A 20,230-nucleotide genomic window follows, 5' to 3' on the forward strand; every position below is an offset into this window, starting at 1 on the left:
ATATAGTGCATAAATCTCTAGACCTATGATGTTCTTAACAATAGGTATAAACAGTGTGTATACAGATATCGATCAAAGCCAAAAGATCGTCACTAATCACCAGACAGATGGTTCTTAATCACTCTCAACATCTTCTGCGCTATCAGAGAGGATTACACTCAAGACATAGGGCACATGCCCACTATATACAGTGGAAGCAGACACTGACACAGGCACACTAGGAACCAGAGCCAAAGTAGCATGCCGATGGTCCTAGTGAGCTGCTGGTAAAAGCTAGTGGATAACACACATGCAAACAAAATGGCTGCCTCTATTGTGTGTAGGTGACAGGTGTACTTGTTAGCCTACTTGAATAGTGAAACAAGGCAGCAAACATCTAATTAGAAAATTACAGGAACTGAACAATTTATCCAAGTAACTCTCCTCTAATCCCATAAACAAGAGATGCAGTGAACAGCTCCTGCTCACAATGCAGAAGAATCAGCATTAATAGCATGAGCTCTGAGTAACTAATAAATCCTGGAAGGTTTCCTAGCAATGCTTAGCCCAGAGAAAGCCTATCTGATAACTGAACAGGACAACATCTTTCCACAAAAGGGCAGATCAGTCTCTCCTTTCTAGACATGCTGAAGGCTGGTGACAGATTTACATGCCGTTCTCCAGCCAACTTCAAATTCTTTTTATAAACATTTTAATAACATCGACATGCAGCCCGCGGGGGAGATTAATAGATCCGAGCTACATTTGTAATATTTCTTTATTGCTGTTCACAAAACCTAGGCACATGCTCCAGTTTTAACGCTGCTCACCACATTTGAGAGTCATAGGCACGGTGTCCCTCCTGCAGCCAATAATTTATTAACAGCAAACACCATAAAATACACCCTGTGTGTGGAATGAACAGTGGGCCTCTGTGCTGAGGCAGCTCTGTGAGGGGGAGCACTCAGTGCACCTGTGTTTGTAAAAATCACCCTCACTTGGCAGGGGCAGTGGAAAGGAAGGGCAGTCTAAATAATTCATGCAGGAAGAGAGACCAGATTCTGGGCATGCTGTAAAACCTTTTAGAAAATCAAACCAACCTCTAAGCACTTTATTGATGTTTAGACAAAAGCTTATGAACAGAAAATTAAAAACTGCATTATGAATGAACAGAAAATGGTTATACAATCCATCAGGTACATGTACTAATCGCTACTATTCTTAAACGGACACTTATATTAGGCACAAATTGCCATTTTATCCTGAAGAATGTTGCTCCAAATAGCAACTGACTCACATGCACTTTAAGTAGTCTAAAACAGGTTTACACCGCAAACAACCACGCGGATTAAAGCACTCAATCACAGCATGTGTTCAAATAGAGTGCCCCATGCTCCAAGGGTGGCCCCAAATGGCCCATCAAGCCAGATCAATTTTAAATGTTTTCGTGCCAGTAGTCTGCCTACAGCTGCAATCATCATACATATGCCTGGTGGTCAAGAAAAAGCCATCCCCTGTCTGCTAAATAATGTGTCATATCTCGAAGCATGCTGATTGGCAGATAGGGTGCGATAGAACAAATGAATCTCCCACCTCTATCTCCAGTCTAAAGTGCCAGGAGATCGGGGGGTGATGTTCAATTGTTTTTGGACGCCAATGCTTTATCGCACATGTCGTGCCCAAAGACACAGGGTTATACCGTGTAAAGTGGCTAAACCAGTGTCTAACGTTCTGGACAGGACTTAACGCACATTTTTGCTCACCACCTCAGGAGATGCAAGTTGCAGCGCCTTAAGCTGGGTGTTTGGTTGCAGTAACCTGCATTCTCCAACTTAAGTGCTGGCTGCGATGGTGTTAGTGCAGGCGCTAACCCTGACACCAGCATTGCAGCCGTGTTTTAAGTCTAATTTCTGCTCACACCTCAGGAGGGAGCAAGCAGAAATCCTCTAGTCGAGGTTAGTAGCGTGGCCAATTGAATAGTTCCGGGAACTTCTTTCCGGCGCTATTTAACATTGCACTGAATTTTATTGCCCCCAATGTGACTTCAGGTCCTGTCCTGCCTTCACAGTGTCAGTAAGAACATTCCTATGGTTTAAAAAAAATTAAAAAATTCCAGTAGAAAATCTGCTATTTCCCATAACAAAAACAAAGCTTTCATTATCAAGACTATACAAGACCAAACAAAAGAACATATCGTGTATAGGATGCCACTGGTTGCAGCACATTTTCCCTTTGCTCCATCTTATTAAATAAACAGTACATAGCCTCTTCCAGGCCAGAAAACAACATTCACAGGACTGAACACAGATGATCTAATTGCCTTCTAGTCTTGTAAATGCAAGAAGCCGCCATCATCATCTCCGGGGACGTCACAGGCATGAATGAACATTGCGGTAGCCAGGTAGAGCTGAAGAGTGTAACAGGTAGGCATGCTAACCTCCTAGTTTAGTCACACAGACAAGGAAGAAGAGGCACACAGCTGAAAGAGGATAGAAGCATGTATTGTTATAGATCCATCTTAATAAATAGATATAGTTTATATAAGCATCCCATAAGGAGGCATTTCTCACACCCGCGCTAACCCTATGTTGGCATTTTTTGGATTGGTTACATACCAATATCAGTGAGGGGAAGTAAAGTCTCTTCACGGGCATGTAGCTCCAGAGTTAAGCGCCAGGAGCTATTCAATTGACGGTGTCGCTCCTGGCTCTTAAGACGGTAAAATGCACCTTGCTATGGCTAATGCCCAGGGCTTAGTCATGATGAACTCTCCCCGGCTGAAGTACCAGACGCGATGCTGTTACGGCACGTGGTAACACCTCAACTAGCACTGATGCACTAGATATAGGGCTTGATTCAATTGAACGCAATTTAAAGAGCGCGTGGGAGGGAGATATTCAATTCAGCGAGCTGTTAAGGATTTCTTCTCGCACCCCTCCAGGGGTGCGAGCAGAAAGCAGACAAAGGTACAGACGCAATGCTGTTTTTTGCCCTTAGCGCCGTGGAAACAGCATCGCGCAGGGAAATTTAGTCCGAGAATGCCCATTCTCATGACTAAACACCCTGTTTAATGCATGAGGGGAGGGAGAACGGGCATTCTCCGACCTAACAGCTCCCTCCCGGCGCTATTTAATTCACGCTCAATTGAATCGAGCCCATAGTGTATAAGAACACTTCCGTACAATGTGTAGGAATGGTGTGGCAGTCATATTATGCCATTCTGAAAACAAACGCATCAAATAAGAGGACACATTTATTTGACCCATGGTGGTGTAAATCTGGACATTAGTTCCGCTCCAACCCACATCTCTGGCAAAGTTAAAGTTCTGTGCAGTGTTGGGTGTCATTTGGTGAAATTCAATTCAGTGGGAAGTGCCGCCGGGCGTCACCACTAATGCCAGGCTACGCTCTTCTCCACCATTTATGGTAGTGCCGACATAGCTAGTTTTCCCTTACACAACAATAGCGGGTGGAAGGAAAAAACCTGCAATGCCAGCAGGCATAATGTGTCATTCCAGAATGGCACCAGGCTTCAATATTGCCAACTGAATTCCCTCCATTGTGTCTACTAAGGGGAGATATTTTCTTAAACAAGGGTGTACTTAAGTGGGTACGGTACCAATAGGTGGGTGATAGGGCACATTTAGAGGGCAAATCAATTGTTAGTGCCAGCAGCTGTCAGTGCTGGGCACCCAATGAAGCAATTCGAGCAATAAGAGCACTAGGATCAGCATTTCTGCTCGACCCCTCCTGAAGTGGCGAGCATAAATGCGCAAAACATGCTTGGTTTGGGATCCTAAACCAGGACTTTAGACAGGTTTAGCAATTTTACGCGGCTAAACCCAGTCTACACTACAAAACCATTGAATTGCAACATTGCAGCACTCATTCATTACTGCACCTTAAAAAAACTCTTTGGAAAACCATGTTTCCTGCAGTGCAGAGTGATATCGGCAAAGAATCACAGATGATCACCAGACAGCTACTGCTAATGATCCCATCATTTGAAAGAGGGCACTCCCTCCCCTTTCAAACATGTGTTAATTGAAGCTATAGCAGGGGAGATCTTCCTCCATTCCGGTACTTATTTTCTTCACTGTATGGGTAATAGTTTGATGGTTCCAGACAATAAATTGTAGAAGAGCACACAGTTTGAGAGAGGGTTCTCCCCAAGTCTTTAGGTGCCAGGATAGTGGAGATAGTCATAATTACTGGTGGGGCTTGGCACATATATTAATAATTACCTGTAGTCATGCAGTGCTGAGTCAGACTCTTCTTTTCAGCACTGTCCCTATGCTGTACCAACACAGATATTTGGTAAATATAAATCATGTTTAAATACCAATTAAGATGCATTGCCCTGTAGTCAAAACTACCCTATAATGCTAAATACAGTGTAACAAATACAGTGTTGAAAGCAGTCAGGCCTTCTTGCAAACATGGGGTGAAATGAACTGGGTAAGTCTAGTCCTGATTGATTGGCTCAATGCAGTTTACCCCACCCCACATTGGCCACCTTACTCGATAAATTAACTAGTATTACTATGGTAATTAAACGATTCGGGAAGAATTCAATTGTTTTCTCGCACAAGTAATGGGCGGCTGACGGGTGATTTTTAATGGTGTTGCCGTGGGCGCCTAATACTTATCACACCAACATACACTGGGTTTTGAAGCATAAACGGGCTAAATGCATGCAAAGTAATGGGTGCACTGCCCAAATGGCAATTTGGGCATTTAAAAGCCCAACTTATCACGGATTTCTGCTCACTACCTCAGGAGGGTGCAAACAGAAATATTTGGTACTCGTGGAACTCTCGACCATTGGCTCCTAGTCACTTTAGACGGGAGACTGACCGTCTAAAAACAATTGAATTCTCCCCCTTTTGAATTCATGGCAAGAATGGATACTTGTTTGGGCTCCATATTAAGAGCACATTGCTGTATTGTGTGTGAACATTCTCATTCTATTTGGGTGCATCATCCCTACCACATAGGGATGCACAACAGTCCCTGTACTACTTTAAGAGCAAAAAACATTCTTCCTTCAGGATCTTTCGTGACAATCTACATAAACTCTAAAGCTGCATACACACGCAACAATTTTTTTAATGATTATCGTTAAACGATATCGTTTAACGATAATTGATGGCAAAAATCGTTCACTTTCTGAGTCAAACGATGAACGATTATCGTTCATGCGCGTTCACGTTTGTAGTTTGTCGTTCAGACTTGTCAACTCAACGATTTTCATTAAGGGAATATGCAAAAATCGTTTGTAGTTCATAAAAATCGTTCATGACATTTAGTAAATGAACAACTTTAGTAAACGATTTTAGTAAATTTTTTCAAGGGAAAAAATAGTTTACTCAAATCATTCATTAAAAAAATCGTTGTGTGTGTATGCAGCTTAACCCATAGCAGTTACGTAACAGCAGGCTATTGCAAGCTACAACTCTGTAGAACCACTGATAAACTGAATAGCAGAATAAGCCGTCCTATTAAAATAATGATTCAAAGGGGACAACAGTTTTTCCAAAGCAACCCATGGCAACAACTGTAGGACTTGCTTCTTTCTCAGACCCATATTTACTTGTTAAAAGCAATGTCACAAACACATTCGTAGCTTGCACAGAACCTAATAGTATACACATCATAAAAGTTAGAAGAGGGCAGTCCAGGTAGATAATTTCTAGGTCATTCCTAACACTAGAATTTTACTTTACAAATAACTACTAAGAACTTTTCCAAATAACTAATAAAAACAGTTTAGAGCACAAACTTGAGAACATTTTAGAGACCACAAAAATCCCACATCTTTGGCTCAGACAACAGGATAAATATCAAAGTCTGAGGTTACAGAAAGTCATGCTGGCGGAGCGACCTGCATATTGTGCTAAACACTATTGGCTTGGAAGCAGCTTGTGCTCTGCCACTATGTAATTTGTATTTAAACCTTGCATGTCACACAGCTGTTTCTGCTTCTTTAGCAAGGCTCTGGCTGAATCCTTTGCTGTCCTCTCCACCACTAGCAGATGTGTACCAGAATGCAGGACAAACAGGGGCACTAGTGGTAACACCACCATGCAAACCAAGGGTTCTAACCCTCCACATGCATTTAATTGCTAGCTGTACCCTACACAGTGCAGTCTCATCACCAGATTTACATACTGACAAACACTTTACCGGTTAGGACCAGCAAGCACAATGTATTCCTACAAGTACACCTGCAACATGTAACGCAGATAATGTAATCAATGCTATTCCACATTCGCAAAATTAACCAAAGAGAATGGTCTATTACCCATGGCATATTCCAGAACGGAACGTTAATGATACTGTCTGAAAACCTGTAATCAATTCCTTTTCCAGAGCAGCTATATCATTATACTGTGTTCGATCTGTGTGCCTGCGGGGATTTATTAAATCTCACATTGCAGTGGGGCCTGCGCCAATTGAAGCAGACTCCAACAGTTTTCACAGTGCATAACTGGGATTATTACCAGCAAAACTTTAAAGAAAAAAGTAAAACTGTATATAAAAAAAAAAAAAAAAGACTGATGTAGCTTCCAAAACCAACACAGTGAACAATCAATCAATACTGGTGAGATACGGATGTGTATGACTAAATCATGTTACAATTCACAACACAGTATGTGTGCTTTAAACGATACATCATTAACAGAAAAAAAAGCATAATTTTTAATGGTGCTATTCTTAAAACAGAGGACGACTGACAAATTTAAGATTGTCAGATTATTAATAAAGAATGAGAAAATAATATTGGAGAAACTAACTTCCTTACATGGTGGTAAAAGCATTAGGATACTGTCATTTTCAAGGTGAATCTTTAACTACCAATGCTACTAGCCCACTTAGAAATCAGTTTTGGCTGTACCACCCTTAAAATGGATGTTTATCAGCACAGAGTTAAGAAGCTTCTAATATAATTCTGTTTATGCTGCAACACAAACTTGAAGTCGTCTTACCAAAATAAACAAGGAGAATTCCATATAGGATAATGGCTTTGTTCAAAAACTATTTATTTCCAAAAGCAAGAAAGCAGTCTGCCATTTTCATACCCATTCAGCCTCTGGGAGCACCGTTCCAGTGTAGACAATTATGGTATTTGAATTCACTATGGCTAAGCAAGGAAAATAGCCGCTCCAATTCACGTCAATCAGCTTGAATATACAGAGAAATTACACATGCATATAATGTCTGTTATAATAGGTTATATTTTCTCATTTTAACTGCTTTAAGTGTTAGTCAACGTAGCACGCTGGCCAGAACTAGCATACAGACAACAGTCTAGGATTGTTAAATCTAAAATACAAGTACTTATAAATATATAGTAACATTCACAAATATAAGAAAGGATCACATGTTACCCTTTCACACAGAAAAGCAAATCGTGGGGTCAATCATTTGTATTCGGTAATTTACAGATCAACACGGGTCCTTTTGCTGTGTGAAAAGGTCAACCCGGGTCAAAATTCCCGGGACTTCGACCCTACTTTTAACCAGGGTTGAAGTCCCGGGAATTGCAACCTGGATTGACCCTTTCACACAGAAGAAATACCCAGGTTGATAGACAAATTATCTGGACCAAATGCTTGACCAGGCAATTTGCTTTGCTGTGTGGAGGGGGGTAGAGGTTCGGGCCGACAAAAATAAAACCTGTGCATCAAATGCCAGGTAAAAACCGGATTTTTTTACTTTTCTCTGTGTGAAGGTGGTAATACAAAGCCAGATGTCTGACAATGTACAGTATTTATGCTTGCTGAGGAGTACAAGCTATTGCATCCATCCCAAGGCTACACATTTCTAACGCAAGTTAAGCACATGACAATGCAGGTGACAATAATTCACTGTACTAAATGATACTGTACATATTTACATTACCGTTCAAAAGTTTGGGGTCACTTCGAAATTTCCATATTTTGAAAGAAAAGCACTTTTTTTCAATGAAGAGAACACTAAATCAGAAATACACTCTACTATACATTGTTAATGTAGTAAATGACTATACTAGCTGCAAACATCTGGTATTTAAAGGAATGTCTACATACAGTCAGGTGCATAAATATTGGGACATTGACAGAATTTTCATATTTTGGCCTCTATTCAGCACCACAATGGCTTTGAAATGAAACAAACAAGATGTGCTTTAACTGCAGACTTTCAGATTTAATTTGAGGGTAATTACATCCAAATCAGGTGAATGGTGTAGGAATTACAACGGTTTCTATATGTGCCTCCCACTTTTTAAGGGGCCAAAAGTAATGGGACAAACTAAACAATCCTAAATCTAACTTTCACTTTTTAATACTTTGCTGCAAATCCTTTGCAGGCAATTACAGTCTGAAGTCTGGAACGCATAGACATCACCAGACGCTGGGTTTCATCCCTGGTGATGCTCTGCCAGGCCTCTACTGCAAATGTCTTCAGTTCCGGCTTGTTCTTGGGGCATTTTCCCTTCAGTTTTGTCTTCATCAAGTGAAATGCATGCTCAATTGGATTCAGGTCAGGGGATTGACTTGGCCATTGCATAACACTCCACTTTTTAGCCTTAAAAAACTCTTTGGTTGCTTTTGCAGTACGCTTCGGGTCATTGTCCATCTACACTGTGAAGCGCTGTCCAATGAGTTCTGAAGCATTTGACTGAATATGAGCATATAATATTGCCTCAAACACTTCAGAATTCATTCTGCTGCTTTTGTCAGCAGTCACATCATCAATAAATACATGGGAACTAGTTCCATTGGCAGCCATACATGCCCACGCCATGACACTACAACCACCATGCTTCACTGATGAGGTGGTATGTTTTGGATCATGAGCAGTTCCTTTCCTTCTCCATACTCTTCTCTTCCCATCACTCTGGTACAAGTTGATCTTTGTCTCATCTGTCCATAGGATGTTGTTCCAGAACTGTAATGGCTTTTTTAGATGTTGTTTGGCAAACTCTAATCTGGTCTTTCTGTTTTTGTGGCTCACCAATGGTTTACATCTTGTGGTGAACCCTCTATATTCACTCTTGTGAGGTCTTCTCTTGATTGTTGACTTTGACACATATACACCTACCTCCTGGAGAGTGTTCTTGATTTGGCCAACTGTTGTGAAGGGGTTTTTCTTCACCAGGGATATAATTCTTCTGTCATCCACCACAGTTGTTTTCTGTGGTCTTCCGGGTCTTTTGGTATTGCTGAGCTCTCCGATGCGTTCTCTCTTTTTAAGAATGTTCCAAACAGTTGATTTGGCCACACCTAATGTTTTGCTATCTCTCTGATGGGTTTGTTTTGATTTTTCAGCCTAATGATGGCTTGCTTCACTGATAGTGACAGCACTTTGGATCTCATAATGAGAGTTGACAGCAACTGATTCCAAATGCAAATGTCACACCTAGAATCAACTCCAGACCTTTTACCTTCTTAATTGATAAATAAATAACAAGGGAATAGCCCACACCTGTCCATGAAATAGCTTTTTTTGGTGATAGTCCCATTACTTTTGGCCCCTTAAAAAGTGGGAGGCACATATAGAAACCGGTGTAATTCCTACACCGTTCACCTGATTTGGATGTAAGTACCCTCAAATTAAATCTGAAAGTCTGCAGTTAAAGCACATCTTGTTTGTTTAAATTCAAAGCCATTGTGGTGATGAATAAAGGCCAAAATATGAAAATTCTGTCAATGTCCAAATATTTATGCACCTGACTGTATAGGTGTATAGAGGCCCATTTCCAGCAACCATCACTCCAGTGTTCTAATGGTACATTGTGTTTGCTAAGAGTGTTAGAAGACTAATGGATGATTAGAAAACCCTTGAAAACCCTTATGCAATTATGTTAGCACAGCTGAAAACGGGTTTGCTCGTTAGAGAAGCTATAAAACTGGCCTTCCTTTTAGCTAGTTGAGTATCTGGAGCATCACATTTGTTGGTGCGATTATACTCTCCAAATGGCCAGAGAGAATTTTCATGCGACACTCGACAGTCTCTTGTTTTTAGAAATAAAGGCTTTTCATGTGAGAAATTGGCAAGAAACTGAACATTTCCTACAACGGCGTGTACTACTCTCTTCAGAGAACAGCACAAACAGGCTCTAACCAGAGTATAAAGAGAAGTGGGAGGCCCCAGTGCACAACTGTGCAGAAGTACATTAGAGTATCTAGTTTGAGAAAGACGCCTCACAAGTCCTCAACTGGCAGCTTCATTAAGTGGTACCTGCAAAATGCTAGTGTCAACATCTACAGTGAAGAGGCGACTCCGGGATGCTGGCCTTCTAGGCACAGTGGCAAAGAAAAAGCCATATCTGAGACTGACCAATAAAAGGAAAAGATTAATGTGGGCAAAAGAACACAGACATTGGACAGAGGAAGATTGGAAAAAAAGTGTTATGGACAGACGATTCGTAGTTTGAGGTGTTTGGATCACACAGAAGAACATTAGTGAGACGCAGAACAAGTGAAAAGATGCTGGAAGAGTGCCTGACACTGTCAAGCATGGTGGAGGTAATGTGATGGTCTGGGGCTGCCTTGGTGCTGGTAAAGTGGGAGATTTGTACAAGGTAAAAGGGATTTTGAATAAGGAAGGCTATCACTCCATTTTGCAACGCCATACCCTGTGGACAGCGCTTGATTGGAGCCAATTTCCACCTCCAACAGGACAAAGACCAAAATCCCTCCAAATTATGCAAGAACTATTTAGGGAAGAAGCAGGCAGCTGGTATTCTGTCTGTAATGGAATGGCCAGTGCAGTCACCAGATCTCAACCCCATTGAGCTGTTGTGGGAGCAGCTTGACCGTATGGTACGCAAGAAGTGCCCATCAAGCCAATCCAACTTGTGGGAGGTGCTTCAGGAAGTGTGGGGTGAAATTTCTTCAGATTACCTCAACAAATTTACAGCTAGAATGCCAAAGGTCTGCAATTCTGTAATTGCTGCAAAAGGAGCATTCTTTGACGAAAGCAAAGTTTGAAGGACAAAATTATTATTTCAAATAAAAATCATTATTTCTAACCTTGCCAATGTCTTGACTATATGTTCTATTAATTTTGCAACTCATTTGATAAATAAAAGTCAGTTTTCATGTAAAACACGAAATTGTCTGGGTGACCCCAAACTTTTGAACGGTAGTGTACATGCGATTGTCGTTATGTGGTGAGTTTTTAAGTTCTTGTCCCATCTCAGCATAAGTGCAATTGAAAACATATTGAGGGTGATTCAATTAAGCGCAAGTCGAAAAGCATTGGGAAGTTGGTCCCAGAGCTATTCAATTCAGTGTGCTGTTTAGTCTGACTATTCCAATTTAAGTAGGAGAATGCCAGTTCACGCCGTAACCTGAGTGTTTAGTAGCGAGAACCAGCATTCTCCGACTAAAGTGGCGGCCGCGAGGCTGTCAGCGCCGCGCTAAGCTGGCAAACAGCTTTGCGGATGACACTTTAGACCGATTTCTGCTCGCCCCTCAGGGCGGTGCGAGAAGAAATCCTTTAGTCGGTTTAACAGTGCGCTGAATTGAATAGCTCCGGGAGCTCTTTCCTGGCGCTATCAACAGCGAGCTTAATTCAATCGCCACCACTGATTTCAAAACGTAGGTTGGTGATGTAATTTCACTTCCAAACTCCCGGACAAGTTTAACAACGCAATTGCATTTTTCCCCTCGCACAGGAAAAGGTGAGGAAAATATATTTATATATTTTTAGTTACAAATGTTCAGGACTCCTGGTACTTTTCTGATAATGCCTAAATTTTGCTCTTCAAAATTATAATATGCCACCCTCACTGATCAGCACCCTGCAACTAGAGTGAACACTATAATATGTATATATACATAACTTACATCTCCTCTTCACCGCCTTCCATCCACCTCCTAATTTTTCCTTCAAGCTCAGCCCAGTTCATCGCACACTAACATGGTGTCCTCCTAACCTCCAATTTATAAATAAAGCAGGGTCATTTTTAAATCTGATGTATATAATGTCGAGCTACATAGATCAATATGTAATCAGCACCAAGGCCACAAAACGGATCCAATAATGGACCTACATGCTCATTTTAATATGCAGCTTATTTAATTGTTCGACCCATTCCTCCCTTACCTACTTCCGTAAAAATCAATAAAACCACCTTACTATTGCAGCGTGCCGTCTGTGGGGAGATTTATTAGCCTTCTAAAGATTCGCTTTCAAAACAAATTTAAATAATCATTTGTAAGCGGACTTGCAGCCATTGCTGCAAATCATTTACATTTCTAACCAGGAAATGTCAGTGCTATAAAGTTAATCACAGTAATTAATTCTAGATAAAAATAAATATGACATGATGCAGAAAAGCTCTGCCTCTTCCCAACAGGAAAATAGTACATCACCCTGCATGGTCTAGTAAAGGGATCAGCAACCTTCAACACTAGACATAAATCACGTCTGTGATGGCCAAGCACCTTGGGAGACTTAGTTTAGCAATCAAAGTAAACAATATGACCCAAAGAAATGCCACTACTAGAGATGATGTACGGTATAAGCAGCTTTTAAAGGAGAATGTCCAAAGCAATACTAAAAGAAGAAAATAAATTACGCAAAAAAAATGGGATTTTGGTACCTACTGGTAAATCCTTTGAAAGAAAATGGAAAGGGCAGAAACTTGCACCTTTAAGGTTCCCAGACGAAGGCCAGAATCCAGACCTGTCTGAAGGAAAAGCAGAAAGCGGGATAAGCGAAAGGTCCTAGACTGAAGATCCCGAATGGAACACTATGAAATATAAGCACGCCAGATGCGATGATAATGCGCAGCCGAACTGTCTTCCTGGCACGTAGCATGGTGGGAATAACCGCGTCTGGGATACCTCTACGTCTTAGGATATCGGTTTCAAGAGCCACCCCGTTAAACGTAGTTGCGCTAAGTTGGGGTGTATGAAAGGGCCCTGCTGTAAGAGATCCACCTGAGGACATCCCCATCGACGTATCAGCGCGTTGAACACGTCTGGATGAAGCTTCCATTCCCCGGGATGGACATCCTGTCGACCTAGGTAATCTGCTTCCCAGTTGTCCACACCCGGAATGAATACCGCTGACAGGATTATTGACTGATACTCGGCCCATCGGAGGATCAGAGTTACCTCTCGCATAGCCATGCGACTCAGAGTTCCTCCTTGGCGGTTGATGTAAGCAACAGCCGTCGTGTTGTCAGACTGAACCCTTACCAGATGAGCCAATAGCAACTCTGTTGCCTCTATCAGAGCATTGTAAACCGCTCTGAGTTCCAACACATTTATGGGCCACTTCTGTTCTAGAGGGGACCATCGACCTTGAAAGTGATAATCAAGGACCACTGCGCCCCATCCTCGAAGGCTGGCATCCGTGGTTATGACGATCCAGTCCCACATTCCGAACAGTTTTCCCGCTAACAGATTTGTGGATTGTGTCCACCAAAGAAGGGCTACTCTGGTAATCGGGCTCAGACGGATCTGTCGATGTAGGAACAGATGAGACACTGACCCCTGTGCTAACAGGTCCAACTGAAACAGCCTGGAGTGGAACCGGCTGAACCGTAGTGCCTCGAAAGCAGCTACCATTTTCCCCAAGAGACGCAGAAAAATAAGCATTGACACAGTCTTTGTTTTGAGGACCAGCTGAACTAACAATCGGATATCCTTGGCCTTGTCTGTTGGAAGAAAAATCCTCTGAGATTTCGTATCCAATATCATGCCCAGAAATAAAAGTTTCTGGGACGGATTGAGATTTGACTTCTTGAAGTTGATTATCCAACCATGTTGGATTAGAATGTGATATGTCAGTAAGGCATGATCTGATAGAAGAGGCACGGATGGAGCCTTGAGTAACAGATCGTCCAAATAAGGTATTATGTTCACTCCTGATGACCGAAGGAGAGCGATCATAACTGACATGAGTTTGGTGAAGATGCGGGGAGCCGAGGATGACCCGAACGGCAATACCCGAAATTGATAATGATCCTTCAAAATGGCGAAACGCAGAAAAGCCTGGTGTGGTTCCCAAATGGGAACATGGAGATATGCGTCCTTGATATCCAGGGATAATAGGAACTCCCCTGGTTCCAAGCTCGCTATTAGTGACCTTAGAGACTCCATCTTGAAACGATACATCTTCAGATACCGGTTCAAAGACTTTAGGTTTAAGATGGGCCTGACCAAGCCATCTGGTTTGGGTACTACAAACAGGTTTGAGTAAAACATCATACCTTGTTGAAGTTCCGGAACTGGAACTATCACAGAAGATACTACTAGAGACTGGATAGCCTCCTGTAGAACCTTTGCTCTTTCTGCCTGTATTGGCAGACTTGTAGTGAAGAACCGATGTGGAGGGGAGGTCTCGAAATCTATTCAGTACCCCAGGGTAATTAGTCTTCGGATCCATGGTTCTGTAGAAGTCTGGTCAAAACTTGTTGAAATCTTTGCAGGCGGCTTCCCACTGCAGATGGTCCTAGATGGGACGGAAGACCGTCATGCCACTTGTTTCTTGTTGCTGGTCTACGAGCAACCGTGTGTGGACGACCTCTACATCTGCCACCTCTTGGTTGCGAGGGCGCACCGCTGGTCCTACCACGAAAGGAACGTGGCGCCCGAAAGGAATTAAACGAAGGTCCAGAGCAAATTCTTCTGGGAGCCGGTGCAGCTGACTTGGATATCCCAAGCCCCTGTGGCTTGGGATATCCATCTGTCTAATTCCGGGCCGAACAGCATGTCGCCAGTGAATGGTAGACTTGAGGTGAGGTCTCTCGGCAGCTATAAACAAAGTAGACCAGCTCCCTTGGTACAAAATTAAGACTGACCTGTAGGGGGGTATAGAGGGGGAGGAGCTAGCTACTATTCAAATTTACTAAAGTGCCAGCTCCCGGTTATCTCACATCTATACCCCACTGTACTGAGACTCCAGTGTCCCCTAGTGGATGAAGGAGAATTATAATCGAAAAAAAGGTTTCTTCATTTTTTCTATATCATGTTGCACAGTTGTTCCTTTATAACAGAAAATATAATATACAAATCAGAACAGTCAAAACTCCTACCTAATCTGCACACATTATCTCATACATCTTTCACATAGCGTGTATATTACTATGACTAACTTGTAAGTAAATGACTAAAGCAAAAAACACAAACTGACCAGATGGGCCAAGTGGTTATTTGCTGTTAAACTCTGTTTCTATGTAACGTGTCGCGTGTACCAATTTCATGAACAAATTTGGTCGTAATATACCTCAATGGTCATTATCAATGTGTATGGGGGGCAAACCAAAAGGTATCTGCCAAATAACATTGGTATGGCTTTCATTCAGGCCAGGGTGTATGCGACATCTCGTTGCAATGTAGTTTGGCTAACTGATCTAGCCATCTATGCATGCGACAAAATAAAGCAGAGATCAGACTTCGCTTTGCCACTGCTGAATAGCCAGACCCAAGCCCCATGCCAACAAGTGAATTAATTAAATTGATTGCAGGGGCACAGCATAGTAGCTGATCGCCAACGTAATGCAATGCATTCAACCTCCTACTACATTTACCAGCCTTCACTAAGCCAACCCCAAAAAGTTTAATACCAAGAAAATCACTTGAGGGTCACACTTTACAATACTAGACTAATAACCCTTTTACACCGACCTGAAAATCCTGGGTTGATGCATCAACCTAGGATTTTTGTTGGTGTAAATAGATTCACCCGGGTTCAGGAACCAGGGGATCCAACTATGGTAGTTTGCAGGGTTGACCACAGGTCGTTCCCGTGTCACCCTACAGTGTAAACGGCGCAAATCCAGGTCACGATGACCCAGATTGTGCAGCATGCCGCCTGATTGGCCAGCTTCAATGGCGCTTGGAGAGGACATCCCCAAGCGTCCACACTGCAACCAGCACCAGCCCGTGCAGCGCACCTCACCCTACCCTTGCTGCCTCTGGACCGCAGCACAGTCAGGTAAGAGGGTCCGGGAGGGGAAGAAACGCTGCTCATCTGCACCGGAAGAGCCAGGTCAGTGCTGACCTGGCTCCGGTGTGAATGGTGCTATGCCGACCTGGCGCCACAGTGTAAAAGTGGTCTGTCCCGGGTTGGAAACGTGTTCCAAATCCCGGGTGAGACCTGGGACTTTGGTATAAAAGGGGTATCATTTGATTGCTTTTGACCAAATTCTATTTTGTCATGATGATGTTGGCTTGAATCTTAATCAAAATAAACATTTTGGCAAAGAAATAGTATGTAATATAATTCTAAGGGTGGAATTCAATTAGACCAGTTAATTTCTTGGGCGCAAAAAAAAACAAAACTGGATTTTTTTTGCATTTTTTACCTTCGGGCAATTCAATTAAAGACCTTTTTTGTGCCTGAACACACAGAATGTATGATAAGTTCACGGACCTGTGTGTATTCACAGCCCGATAACGAAAAACTAGATAATTATTGGGGATTTTTTTCAAAGCTTGCTGAGGTCCCAAAAATAAAAATACCCGGTAAAGTGCTGTAGGCGGCCGTGCTTCAGGGCTAATTGAATTCCTCCCTAAATGTAGTATATATTCGGGGAACGGCTGAGGGGGGTGGCTGAGAAAGGAATAGTGAATGTAAGAACATCTGACAGTTTTGTAAAAGTGTTTGTAAACATTTTCAACTGCACTTCTGCACGGTCCAGAGGCCTGCAGCTAGCCAGAGTCCTATTCAGTCCTTACCGAGGTGATCCAGGTTATATCTAGAGCTGACTCTGGCTCCCACAGCATGCTGTAATTTGCCGTTCTCTGCAGAACCACAAGTTGCCCACCTCTGGTTTAGAGCAACATAATCTTACTAGAGGCTATTTGGATGAGAGGATTTGCTGCATTAGAATCATTAAGTGCGAGTAACGAGACCTTATTCCCTGCAGTTGCACTGGAGCAGCACTATCCCAGCTGTGCTTATTGCGCTGACAGAGAATCCAGAGCAGCTGTTCAAACTGTACTAACTCTTGACATGGAACAACTCTACCCGATATGTAATAACATGGCAAACCAGGGGTGTGATAAGGAAATAGAAGGGTTACTATACACAGGATTTATTAGGTGAGCTTCCCATTCCTCCTCCCAGTTCAGCTAACGTGCCATGAGAAGTGACCAGTGCCCAGAGGAAAAGTCTCCATAAAGTTAATGTACCAGAGAATGTGGTTTTTGAATCACTATACGAAAATAATACCTTTAATCAGACGAGGACATGCTGCTTCATTACCCAATGCCTCCGTCCCACTGAGGACATGTACAAGAATGACTGCCTCGGAAATTGCCATCAACATGACCAGCAACGCACCTTCACAGTTCTATTACATAACTCTTCCAGCTGGGGAGCAACATTAGGAGAACACTAAATCAGCGGCTGAGGAAGGAGTGGTGTGTGCAACCACAGACAGGTATCTCTGTGCACTGATTCATGTTGTTTTGCAGACAGCCTTAATGCACAGCACAATACCAATACTGACAACAAAAGAGTCAGCCTTTATTGCTGTTAATATCCCTAAGCAATTATGGTAACTCAGCAGGAACTTCTGCCCAGAATGGAAACCTTGTAATTCATGATTTCTCCTCGGCCTCTACTGTAACTCCCAGGTACTTGCTAATGTGCGCATTACTATGATTCAGGCAAAGGAATAATTACAAACAGCAAGAATAAAGAAACAGAGCTGCACCTAAAACTGGCTCACAAATAAGAGGAGAACAATTTGGGCAAATGAAAATATTAACCTACACATGGGATTCGGCAACAGAAGAAAAAAGGCAACTAATAAGACATTAATTATGATTTACAGAAAAATGAACACAAAAGATATATATATAGTCTTAGTAAAGGGGCTCAATCACACACATCTGCTACATAGTGCGCAGTACGGATAAAAAAATAAAACCTATGAAATTGTGATGCAAGTCACTTGCTAGCATTTAGCCATTCCATAAATTATCAGGAAGCGTGGTTTAAATTAAAGGGGAAAGGGGTGCAACAAGGCTGGCTACCATGGCAACAAATCAATGCCACTGCAAATATTTATTCAAATCATTGACATCTCTTGCTCCGGCTGATACCTAGGTAACTATCAGCAGTTACCAGATCGGAAATTTACAGAATGAACTGAGGAACATCGGCCATCAGAAGTGTAGTTCAAACAAGTGACAAATCAAAATGTACTCACCAGTTTGAAGTCCTGAATGCTACAAATGAAGTATGGAGTGTTGGGTCTTCGGCTCTCAATATATACACAATCTGGAACAAATAAAAAGATGGTATTTTAGTATGGCAAATCACTAACCTTTATGCGGAATCCCCATCCCCACCTACTCACACACCTGGCTAGATTTACAAGGAGGCAGCTTTCACAAGTTGTTGAGTTTCAGAGGTTTTGACCCAGAAATTTAAAACAGCAATAATATTTAATGCAAACACAGGTGTTCTGCATATATAATTGCCATTTTAGATCTCAATTCAACAAGATGTCGCTTGGTAAGTCTAGTCCTTGGTCTTTACCCTTTTACGGTGTTGATCATTTTCTAAAAGTCTACTGACACTGCAGTGAGATCTTCCCCTTAATAGACACGTGGCTAATAAATGAGGACTTCAAGCCTAATCAGCTGTTATATCGCTTTTCAGCCACTAATGCACACCTGAACTCTGTATAAAATGAAGGATAGTTTCCCAAACACTGGGGGCAATTCAATTGTTTTGGGCGCCCCCTCTGAACGTCTATACTATTAGGCGCACAACGGAACAATTCAATTGTTTCTCCCTTGGTGAGCCTAAAAGTACTGGGTTTAGCCGCGCAAAGCGGCTAAACCAGTCTAAAGTGGTTAGGGTGCCCAAACCAACGGACTTCACATACATTTCTTCTCACACCACAGGAGGCTGCGAGAAGAAATGCGTCACCCACGGCTTTAGGCATGTGAATGGAGCAAAAATGTTATTGCTTAGTCGGGTGCCCAATCATATAGACGTACAGCACAGGGAATCCCAAACAAATTAATTCTGAACATTGTGTTCTAATATTTGTAACACTATCAGCACAACACATTAGAAAATATAATTGCATGAAACACACCTAAAGCATCAATCCCTTAGCAAGTGTTTTAGCGATTCTCCCAGCTCAAAAGGTGGATGAGCCTTAAGCTGGGTACACACTAGGACTAATCGATCGCCCTTCAGGCCAACCCGCCCTCCTATCTGACGATTGGTAAGTGCATAAGACACTAACCAATCGTCGGCCTGATATGTTGTGACTGATGTCACAACTGTGCCCACCCAGATGAACTGTCAGTCAGCAGCAGCCTCTGCAGCAAGTGTACGGGATCACCCATACACAAAGCACGGTGCACCAATACATCTGCAGATCTATTGGGCAACAGCTGTGCTGCACAGTTGACGCGATATGTCTGAACAACGTCGTTTAAAGACATATCGTCTATACACACTGGCCGACGCGCACACACAATATATATTGGCTGCTCAATAGAACGGGTGATATATTGGCCATGTGTACCCAGCATTAATCTAATCGTAATCACTGGTCTTCTCATAAGAGTAGAGTTAAAGCATTAATACTAGTTTCTTAATTATTTGGAACAAACAACAATGCATTAGACAAACAGGGCAACTATCAAATGTGACTGATTTTTTTTTTTAAAAAGTGTCAGTTCCGTAAATACAACTTTTTGTTCATAATACATGTTAAGGTAGACCTATATTTAAACAGAAAACATTATGGTGTTCCCTGACAGAACAATCTACATTGCCAATGAATGCATCAATAGCCTTGTTGAACTTCTCTATTAAAAAACATCAGCATACTCTAGTACAAATTGCTTGTCCACATTTGTAACGTCTCTAAATCTACAATATCTAAACACTGGCATGCAGCTAACATTTATAAAAAAAAATAAAAAAAAAATCATACAGTATCAAAAAATAACAGGCATAAAATCACATACACCAAAAGATAATATAAAATTAAATGGCAAGAATAAGAGAAAATATTTCTCACTGATCGGTAAAACTGGACTCCTAGGTGCTTCCTCAAGCAGTAAAAGAGGGATTAACCAGATACATGTATATGTGCTCCCACTTGATGGGTGGGTAAGGGGATGCCTGGTAACAGCTCTGTGTCAAAGACACGTTTATGTATTTACCCTCCCAGCACCAGAGAGTTATTTTGTATACCTAGGGGTTGGGGACCCCTTATATCTCCATAGGATGCAGGAACAGGGTACCCTTTAGTGCCACCCATATC

General features: G+C 42.1%; 1 protein-coding gene across 7 annotated transcripts in view; it reads right to left on the reverse strand.

Moving 5' to 3' along the window:
• Nucleotides 1-20,230, reverse strand: part of RERE (arginine-glutamic acid dipeptide repeats) — a 355,792-nt gene that overhangs the window by 160,494 nt on the left and 175,068 nt on the right. For all 7 annotated transcript variants that reach the window (XM_088468176.1, XM_088468175.1, XM_088468170.1 and 4 more), the window contains exon 3: nt 18,146-18,216. In XM_088468176.1, the coding sequence (XP_088324302.1) occupies nt 18,146-18,216 (71 nt within the window). The remainder of the gene's footprint in view (nt 1-18,145; nt 18,217-20,230) is intronic.

This window comes from Taudactylus pleione, unplaced genomic scaffold (genome assembly GCF_031769625.1).
Source record: "Taudactylus pleione unplaced genomic scaffold, aTauple2 ptg000082l, whole genome shotgun sequence".
NCBI lineage: Eukaryota > Metazoa > Chordata > Amphibia > Anura > Myobatrachidae > Taudactylus > Taudactylus pleione.